The following is a 10,662-nucleotide window of genomic DNA, read 5'->3' as shown; positions in this document are numbered from 1 at the left end:
AGTCAAGGACCTCGAGTTAGTTCTTCTTCAAGGACTATAGATAAAATTCTGAGCCATGTCCTTGGAGCTGTTTTGCAGGTGCTAAAGCCCCCACTGGGTGGAAGAAGGCAAGCGTACGCCACCCACAAGCACGTAGACCCCAGACTGGTGATGACACTGACTCCCAATGACCTCACCACCCACCAATCAGGAAAATGTCCATGAGCTGATCAAGCCCTGCTCCTCACTGTTAAGACTCCTCACTACCCCCTCAAAAGGAAGGACGGGGCAGAGAGTCCTTGAGGCACTAGCCTGCTGTGTTCTTTTCTTTGCCTGGCAATGAAAGCTACTTTTTCTGTTTCCTCCAACTCTGTCTCCACGTTTCTATCTGGCATCAGTGTACAGAGGCAGCCGAAATTTCCCAAACAATCCTTGTGCTTAGAACCTTCTTTCTAGCTGTCAGGGCAATGTCTGCACACTGAACAGGGTCTCCCACCTCCTTTCAGAATTGCAGGAACAATTTGAGAATGTCTGCACTGGTCATTGCTTCGAAGTCTCCACTCAATGGCCTCCACCCACTGCCAGTTATGTAATTTCTCAAATGCTGGGGGGGGTATAAATGCCCTTTGGGGAGCACTGAGGGGGTTAAACTCGAGGCCCAGATTAATGGTTTATCCAACTGCCTTTTTTAACAAAATCCTTGAGAACAGGACGTCCAGGCTGTGAGCAAGTGGCTGCTTCTCTGCTGCTCACAGCGAAAGAACGACTTAAAAATGGGTGACTTAAAAAGGGGCAAGATTTTTGCTCTGAAGTGTACCCAGTGCCATACTGTGGAAAACAGAGGCAAGCATAAAGACTGGGCCAAACCTCCATGGTTTGGATTCTGTTACACAGGTGCCAGTAAGAACAAAGGCAACACCTAGGAAGAGGAGATACTGATGGAGTACGTGCAGAATAGCTAGTATATCCATCACTGGAACAAAAAGGATCCTAGCTGCTGGCATTAGGAAGAAGGGAAGAAAAAGGGCAGACTCAGCGTGGTAGCTTATCTCAAAAAAGCTACTAATGAGTAATCGATGGTCACCGCCTTATTTATTCCCAAACCCAAATGTCTCATGACTTTCATATGTGTACCATATTTAAATTGATCTCATACACAAGAATTCAGATCATGAATGGCTGATGGAATGTTTGTTAAAGCCCTGATAGCAAATTGGTTTGTGGCTAAATATGGTCAGCTTTTGGAATTTTAGTAGTAACTGCAGTTCAACAGGTACTATCACTGTTTTCCCCTCCTAACGATGATTAATCTTCAATCAAGAATGTTAAATTTCTCAGGAAGATGATGAATACCTCCTCAATGCCTGTAGGAGATTGGTTTTATATTCAGATTTCTATATCTGGTTATATCACTAGAGTTAAAAACTGAGACGATCCCTTCACTGTCTCATAGAACAGAGCAAGATTCACCTGTGTTTCCACTACAATGCACCTGGATTACTACCTGTAAAAGCAAGAGCTGAATATAAACTGACAATGTCCACTTTATCTTTTCGGTGTTCCCTATGACAATTAAAATTCTCAGCGTCTAAAATATTGCCTTTTACTGAGAGGCATTTTAGTGTGCTTTATGTACAGCATCAAATAAACAATGCTTAGCATTCTCAAAAATAAAATCCATGAGAACATTCCTAACCCTTGGAAATCAAACAAATTCATTTGAGCAATTACCAGGGTAACATCGAGCACTTTCAAAGCCGCCCATAACAATGTTGATATTTAAAACATTTCAATTCAGCAGCAGTTCATGCAACAGCTTTCTCCATGTTTTTCTACAAGGCCATCCACCTGATTTTCCACTTACCAGCACTCTAGCCCATTACCACTCAGTGTGGTCCACAGACCAAAAGGAGACATCAGCTGATTGGCCCGTGAGGAATGCAGGATCCCAGGCCCTGCCCCAGACGTCCAGTATCAGGCTGTATTTTAAGGAGATCCTCAAGGTACTTCTTATACACACACGAGTTTGAGAAGCACCACCCTAGTTTTTCTATTCCTCTAACTAGCAGGACAACTATGGTTCCAGGTGAACCTTTTAAATCCTCAGCCAGTATTTCACATTAAACTAAATGAACAGCTTTTTAAGGTGAGCCTATTTTCAAATTTAAAATATTCTAAAACGGGGCTTTTTGCCTTAAGTAAAAAGGCTTCAGCCCCACTCCTGCTGTCCATTCCTCTCTTCTGCCACATACACAGGGCAAGAAAAAAAAAAAAACCCTTTGTGCCCTCCAGCGTCTTGGCCAATTGGGTACAAACATCTCACAGCAAAGAAACTGCAGGGTCTTCAAAGCAAGGTCTTTGCCAGAGGCCTTTTGTCTCTAAACAGTGGGCCCCATATGCACCCGAGTGTGGACAGGCAACCACCAACCACACCATCCCAAGTCTTGCTGGCACCTGCATTTAGTTCTACCACACAGACAGCATGGGTAGAGCTCTGCTCCCCTGAGCCTCTGTGATCTGGTGCAGAAGGCCCCGCCGGTAGGGCTTCTTTGTGTAGCAGTTTGAAAGCCTGAAAGACGTAATTCAGTCACTAGAGCTGAATAATGGCCCCTAAGGATGTCGATATGCTAATCCAAGAAACTCGCATTCCCTAATGCAAAAGGGACTTTGCAGGTGTGGCTGAGCTTGAATTGGGGAGAATATCGCAGTTCAGGTAAGCCCAATGTGACCCCAACAGGACCTTATGACAGCGGTGAGTCAGAAAGGTAATGCTGAGATGGAAGCCGAGATTTAAAAGGTGCTGTGCTGCTGACTTTGACACTCAAGGGCCCAGAAGCCAAAGAATGCAGGTGACCTCTAGAAACTAGAAAAGGCAGGAAATGGACTCTTCCCTTAGAGCCTCCAGAGGGCACCAACCCTACCCACATCCAGATTTGAGCCTGTAAGACTCATTTCAGAGCTCTGACCTGATAAATTCATGTTCTTTTAAGGAACTAAGTTCTTGGTAATTTGTTCAAGTGGTGATAGGAAAACTGACACACAACTCAGAAGCAATCTGTGAGACACACAACATAGGCCACATAAACATGATCTTTGTTAAAACGTTCCCCCCAGATTTTTACATCAGTGGATGATTCTTGCCTCAGTCTTCACTGTAATGATTGCCAAATACCGTTTTCAACTCCAGCACTGCCTCCCCCTTAGCTAGTTGACAGCCAGCTTTTTAGAGTTAAGTGCCTCATCTTTTTGTATATTTGTGTCCTCCACTTACTTATGCATCTTCCATACACCCTCATGACACTCAATTTTTTTCGATGGTTTATAATTTTATTATTTGCTTCATTATTTTTGGACACAAACCCTTGTGGATTTATCCAGTGGGAGCCAAGGACCAGGCATGAACTAGGCACAAGTGGCCAGGATCAGAGTCTTGTGGCCTTGCTCCCTGGCCTCTATGGAATGGCGTGGAAACCCGAGCCACAGTCCCCCATAGGCTGACCCAGACCAAAATAGAGGCCTAGTATGCGAACCCCACCCCACAGCTAGGGAGCCACCATGTGCAGAGACGTTCAAGAGCACCAGAGTTGACGGTGAACAGACAAGAGGAAATCGCAGCAGTGGCTGACTCCCAAAATGGCCACCGATTCTACACCTCCTTCCAGTTTTCCAGGCTGGATGGGCTACACCTTCCTGAGTTTCTGCTCCTCTTCAGCCTTTGAGGGCACCAAGAAGGAACCCAAAAGATGCAACCCCTGGTGAAAGGACCCTGTCCACCTACACAGCATTTCCACCCACACCGAGACTACACCCATGAGGGGGCCCAGCAGACATCCTTGTTTCTTCAATGCCTGAAGGTGCAGGGACCTCTCCCTTCATCACCATAGGGTGCTTTTCCTCTTGAAAGTGCCCAACCCTATGAAATTTACTCACGCCACTGTTTCTTCTACGTTCCACTTGGAAAATGTCATTCTAAGAGCTCCCTTTTACAATGCACTTTAACTCCATGTACAAAGCATTAAACGTGAGCAGGAGGTACTCAGTGGTGGCCTGTAGAGTTTATATTCTAGCTATCTATCCGCTGCACTTGAGCTAAAGGGCTCGCTTCCCCTGCCTCCACCACACTTCAGAGTTAAATGCTTCTAGCTCCTAGGGTGGCAGAGTCAGAAACCACACTCAGGTGTTTCTTTCCCACCAGGACACACCATCTCTTTAAACATTTAAACATACATGGGAGTTCCCATCATAGTGCAGTGGTTAACGAATCCGACTAGCAACCATGAGGTTTTGGGTTCGATCCCTGGCCTTGCTCAGTGGGTTAAGGATCCAGCGTTGTCGTGAGCTGTGGTGTAGGTTGCAGACGCGGCTCGGATCCCGAGTTGCTGTGGCTGTGGCATAGGCCAGTGGCTACAGCTCCGATTAGACCCCTAGCCTGAGAATCTCCATATGCCGAGGGTGCAGCCCTAGAAAAGACCAAAAAAATTTAAAACATAAACATATATGGACAACAACTAAGGAATGGAGACTTAAAAAATTTAGTAGGACTGAGGAGGAAAAAACACTGAGTTTGAAAGGAGCACACAAGGAACACACAGAATATGACAGAGGGTCTCCCTTAGCCCCGGGAGGAAGGACAAAGGGATAACTTCCTGTGTCAAATTTAACTCGGACAACTGAAAGCAGACAAAGGCAGAGTTGTCTGGAAAGGAGAGGACACAGAATGTAGTCCAAGCAGCATTTCTGTCCCTCTGCAGAGAACTAAGAGCTGTCAGCATCACTTATGCTGAGAACCTAAGTTACCAACACAAACATGAACCAAATTGCTAAGAGTATTTTAGAACAAAGACAAGGAAAAAGGATTTCCTAATAGGCAGAACCAGGAATGATTTCTGACAAGCTAACTCCAGTGTCAAAGCGCACATCTGCAGAGAACTGCCCCTAACAGTCTTAACAATCTTGGGCTTTCATCTCTAGGCCATGGGGTGGCAACCGCCCAGTCCTCCCTCTGTACACTGGAGGGCTTCTGTCAAAACCTGGCTTGTTAATAAGCTGGCTTAACCCAGGAGAGTCCCTGACTCATTTATGCTGTTAGATTCCCCTGCAAAGTTGCACAGAGCAGGGTCTGTTTCCTAATATCCCACCTTAAACGAATCACTCATACTGAAATGACCACCATGTGACCAGTTTTTACCCAGAAATGCAGTTTGCATTAATAAGCCATCCGGAGCCTCACTGGGACCTCCAGATACAGGAGATAAGCATACCTGTCCAGTTACATTTATCCTGAATGCCGAGGGAAATCACATCCAAGAGTATTCCAACTGCCCTCCAAAAGCTCCGGGCTATTTCTTGCCCATGTTCTATTTCCCATTTTTGAAATAATGAGTAAAGCAGAAATCAGTGGAATGACCGCACTAGGTAATTGAGATTTTAAATGGTTCTGGCCAAAGTAACTCATCTGCCAGTACTGATTTGAGGCTGTGACAGCAGGGTAAAGGGACCCAACTACCCCTCCCCACCATCTAAATACAACCAAACAATGGAAGCAGAAACTATAGGTCAGGGAGGTTCTTAACCTGGCACCTATGGGCAGAATTCTTTGCAACCTTGAACTTGGGCGGGAAATCCTTTATTTTTACTAACCCTTAACTGAAATCTAGTATTTCCTTTAAACTTAAGCATAGATGACAAAACCATGTTAGCACTGGCAGTACCTATGTACAACTTTGTCAAGAGAAGACAGATACCTTGGGGTGTTGGGTTTTTTTTTTGGGTCTTTTCAGGGCCACATCCACGGCATATGGAGGTTCCCAGGGTAGGGGTCAAAGCACAGCTACAGCTGCCAGCCTACACTATGGCAACATCAGATCTGAACCATGTCTGCGACCTACACCACAGCTCACAGCAACGTCAGATCCTTAACCCACCGAGTGAGGCCAGAGATCAAACCTGCACCCTCAGGGATACTAGTTGAGTTCACTGACCGCTGAGCCATGAAAGGAACTCCTGGTTTATTATTTTAATGGCCACACCCAAGGCATATGGAAGTTCCTGAGCCAGGGATTGAATCCAAGCCGCTGCTCCAACAACACTGGACCCTTTAACCCCACTGCGCTGGACCAGGAAGCCAACCTGCACTTCTGCAGCAACCTGAGTCACTGCAGTCGGATTCTTAACCCACTGAGCCATAGTGAGAACTCCAACAGATGCATTCTTAGCACATTTCAGTCACTAGAGATCTCTTTATGTTCATTATGCTTCAATATAATATTTGACCCACAACTAGATCCAGCTATGTAACAGGTCATTAATGCACAAATATTAAAGCATGTCTTCAAAAAATAATGTAACTTGTTTCCCTGTAACCTTATCTGCTCGCTGTATTAAAAAACATGTTTGAGGCGGAGGCTCACAGGTTTCACCAGGCTGCCAAGGAGCCTGTAGAACCAAAAAAGGTTAAGAATCCCTTCTGACAGCACATTCAGAATGCTGGAACCTAAATTCAGTGTTACTAGCCACAGGACCTCCAGGGAACATTTCGAATTTGGACTGCTGGCCGACTCAGTGAAACTAAGCACCACATCACAAAGCTATTTTAACACTGAGCAAGAAAATGTCAAGGCAAGTTGTGTATTAACCCAAAGCACCATCGTTGAGTTAAAAGATTATGTAGAACAAAGACACTGAGCAACAGGGTGATACAGAGAAGGAGGTTAAGTGTTTCTTCAAGGCCATGGAGCAGCTCACATTAAATAATGCTGCCCAACTGGCCTCTAGGATGTCGCTACTCACGTGCTGTCCCAAGATTGGGGCAGGAGCAGGTGCTGTGGGAGAGACCACTGAGGAAGTGTGGCTGGGAAGGAAAAACTTCAGCTGAAGCCAACAATACCAAGAGCTTAGAACACAAAGAGCTGGTTGAAGGACCACACTTTTAAGTAGCCCTGCCCTAGTTTTGGGCACAGGCCAACAATATTTCACATCACACATCCCACACACACATGCTGCCTTCACCAGAATGAAACTGATCAATTTATTGAGACCAATGCAAATTCTCACGTCAGCAAGTTAATTCAAGCAAGAAGGTGACCCATTCAACTGCACAGGAAAGAGTAGCTCATTTTTATTTTACCCAGTAGAAACACTGTCAACCCAGCCTTTCTCCAGCCCAGTCGGATCACCATTCATCAAGTTTTCTTTAAATATTCAACCACATTTTCGGAAGAATGAAGAATTATTTTTAAAAAACAAATTCTTGCCATCCGCTGATGTGCTGAATAGCATCTAAACTACAGCCACATGTGTCTTGTATGCAAGTGAAAAACAGCTATGTATTACAGTATATTCTATTTTAGATCATAAAGGAGACTACACACTAAATAACACTAAAGTAACATAACAGTGCTTGGATTTTACAACATTTCCTTAAATGAAGCAAAAGTAGAGGTTATACCACACTGTAAATCAACTATACCATTAATAGAAAAAGAAAGTAGAGGTTGTCTTTAGTTATCAAGAGTTCAGTTTGCATGCTTTCTTTTCAGAACAGTTACAAAGATATTAAAAAAAAAAAAAACCTGACATCCTTTCTCGACTACAAAGAAGAGACTGTGGCCAGAACTCATCATTATCACTCCAAATAAAAAAATTTATTTCCATTCCCTTCTTCCTCTCACATCACATCCTTTATTCTTTCCTCAATGTGTCTTTCACAGCCTGGCCTAACCGGATCCATTTCATTCCTAACTCTCGGCAGGATCTGAGTGTCACCAAACTTATCAGATTTATCATCAGCCTCAAACTAGTCTTCAAGGATAAAGTTATGCCACATATAAACAACACCATATCCAGACAGCGATATACTTGGCTTCTTTTCTAAAAGGGAAGAAAAAAAAAAAAGCAAAACCAAATCTATTTACCCCAAACTGTGCTCTAACAGTAATAGTACTGTCATTTTTAATCTTACACAGTATACAGAGACTTTGAAAAGGATTACAGAAGAGTCTTAGGTGAGGTGGGGGTGAAAGTAAGCAGGATTCTAAATACCTACCAATGCCTCTATGCACAAGAAAAAAATTTGCTGAAAGTCAATCTAGTTCCAAGATAACTCTAACTCCCTTCATGCATTACTGTTTTTTTCTCCCATGCCAATTCAATAAAATGAACCTATCTCAGGAGGAAGAATTTTCTGGATTAGCACTTATTTTATCTCAAAACAGACAATGGATATTTCATTTTTCATGCTTTACTTACTGCAAATTCATCATTAATGAACCCATTCCATTGATTAAAACATAAACCTTTTATTAAACAACAGGATAATCCAGTGATGTCTAACAACCCAAGTCAATATAACCTCATGTTTGACGTTAACTGTTCCCCACAAACACACTACCAAGCTGGTACCCACATCTCCTTAGGTGAGTTAAGGTTGCTCTTGTGGTTGTAGGCCTCTCAAACACTTCTCAAAAAAATTTCACAGCAGCAATCCAAAGCCATCTTTTCACATCTAATACGCCGATAAGAGTGGGCATAAAAATAAGCTTTTGACTTTCAACTTTACAGTAAGGCCAAATCTTTTTCTATCCTCAGGTCAATTTTATAATGAAGAACTGGCGAATGTAATAGGTTGTGTATCATTTACCACAGTGGTAAATGAAGTCATTACTACTGTTCAAAAAAGGCCCTAAGGTCATTCTATTATAAAGAGATAAATGGCATCGAGTGATAGAACTAAAAAAAGACCAAGGAGAGACACTTTTGTTCTGAAAGATCAGAAATGAGAAAGAAGGGACCTGGCTGAAATAAAACAACAGACACATGAAATTTCTCATTTGCAATTTTAATCGAAGCAATGCTATTCATTTTTTTTAAGTCTTTCCTTATAAGCACCAAATTTTAATATCTATGTCAATTTGGGGGTGAAATAAACTCCCTTAAGAACATCCCTCCAGAAGAAAACAATGTTCATTCCTCCAAACAACCAAATTCAAAGTCTACCAAAACAAGAACAAAAAAGCCCACAAAGAAAAAAAAAATCACATTCTAGGGGTTCAGTGCATTTAGCAGCCTTCACTGTGCTGTCTAATCATCCTTCAGCTGACTTTCAAAAAAAAAAAAAAAAAACACCCTAGCTCATCAAAATATACATTTTCCATTCGATTTTTAAATTAAAAAAAATTAAAAAAGGAAACTTGAAGGAATTCACAATCAATTGCCTGACTCGTTTCGATGTCATGTACAGCATATGAAGGTCAGGAAGGCTATTTGCAGCACACGTGATTGGGGAAACTGATTTTCAAGGTTTAGCTTTCTTCCAAACAGTGTAAAATACCCACCTGGACAGGGAGTCAAGGAATAAGAGCAGGTAATTCAACGAAGAGCAGGCATCACTTAAAATGTGTTTACTGGGCCTACAAATTGGAAGATGGATGAAAGCTTCAGAGCTTACAGCACTGTGGTAATGAGAATAAAGGCCTCTTAAACAAGGCCACTTTGCAGCCTGGATGCCCAACACCTGTGACAGGTGCGGGAGGGGTGAGCAGAGAAAAGGTTAAAGGGACACAAAGATTCTCTCTGGTAACACTTCTGCTTCCAAGGACTCTATAATGTTTTAGGGAATGAATATGCAAAGTAAGGGTGGGCAGGAGGAAGACAAGAGGGAAGAAGAGGCGGAGTGGGGAGAGGTGGGAGAAGGACAGGGAGTGGGAAGAGAAGCAGGAGAAAGCGGAAGGATGGGGAGGAAGAGGAAGCAGAGGAGAGCCAGAGGCTGGACGCCTTTTCCCCAGACATCAAGTGCTTTCCAAAGTCTTTCAACATGGAGACAAAGACCTGACCAGACCAGGGCTCTGGAGAGGGACCCACATCAAGATGGGGGAGAGATGTCACAAGTATCCTGGGCCGCCTGGCAAACACAGAGGATTTTTGCGGTCACGGCTCTGTCAGAGCCCGCCCAGGGTCACAGGCCAGGGCCATACCGCAGACCAGCAGCAGTCACAGAAGCTGGACGCTGCCACCCCCACTAAGGAAGCTCTTGCCCACAGACTAGAGTCTGCTTTGTAGGAGGAGGATATACACTCTAAATTTCCAATGACAATGCTCTCATTTGGTGTTTCTCCGGGTTCTCTTCTTATTTGTCTGGACCAACTTTGCCAAGTGGAACTAATGGAGAACACCAACATTAACTTTTTGATGCCCGGCATTATTTTTAGCTCTGTCTCTACTACAAATTAGAATGAAGTGCAGAAACCAGTATTAAAGTAGGACAGTTTCAATATAAAAGTAGAATGGGCTGCTTCAGTCAGCCTGCTCCAGCTGGAGTGGGTTCTAGACTAGAGTGGCCGAAGCCTTCATGTGCACTGCAACCCCCTGGCGGGCTGGTTAAGACAAGTTACTGGGCCCCACCCGCTGGGGTTTCTGGGTGGGCAACAGACCACGGTGAGGCTTGAGAATCCACACATCTAACTAGTTTCCAGATGATGCCACAGCTCTGGCGACTGCTTGCAAGAACCAGTGGGGCCAGATCATTAAAAGCACCTGGAAAGCTGTGGCAAGCCACACCCCAGCATCTGAGGGTGGGACCCAGGAATTGGTGTTTTTTTTTAAATCTCCCAGGGGATTACAATGTGCAGCCAAGTCTGAAAACCAGGGCCTCATATATACTACAGACCAAATGCTGTTAAAATGTTA

At 43.8% G+C, this 10,662-nt stretch overlaps 1 protein-coding gene across 1 annotated transcript in view; it reads right to left on the bottom strand.

The window, feature by feature from the left end:
* Positions 1–8,799: 8,799 nt before the first annotated feature.
* The window catches only part of SMS (spermine synthase), a gene marked incomplete at its 5' end in the record, with an annotated part of 50,809 nt that continues 48,946 nt past the window's right edge, over positions 8,800–10,662 (bottom strand). Inside the window, one exon of the mRNA XM_085008486.1 lies at positions 8,800–9,311. Within this exon, the coding sequence (XP_084864612.1) occupies positions 9,272–9,311 (40 nt within the window). The remainder of the gene's footprint in view (positions 9,312–10,662) is intronic.

This window comes from Sus scrofa, chromosome X, assembly GCF_054392235.1.
Source record: "Sus scrofa isolate SSC_HxYL_T2T_F1_AM1 chromosome X, Sscrofa_HxYL_maternal_Yorkshire_Landrace_v2.0, whole genome shotgun sequence".
In the NCBI taxonomy this organism is placed as follows: Eukaryota; Metazoa; Chordata; class Mammalia; order Artiodactyla; family Suidae; genus Sus; species Sus scrofa.
Note: the sequence above shows the minus strand (reverse complement) of the source record. Positions and strands in the feature narration are given on the sequence as shown.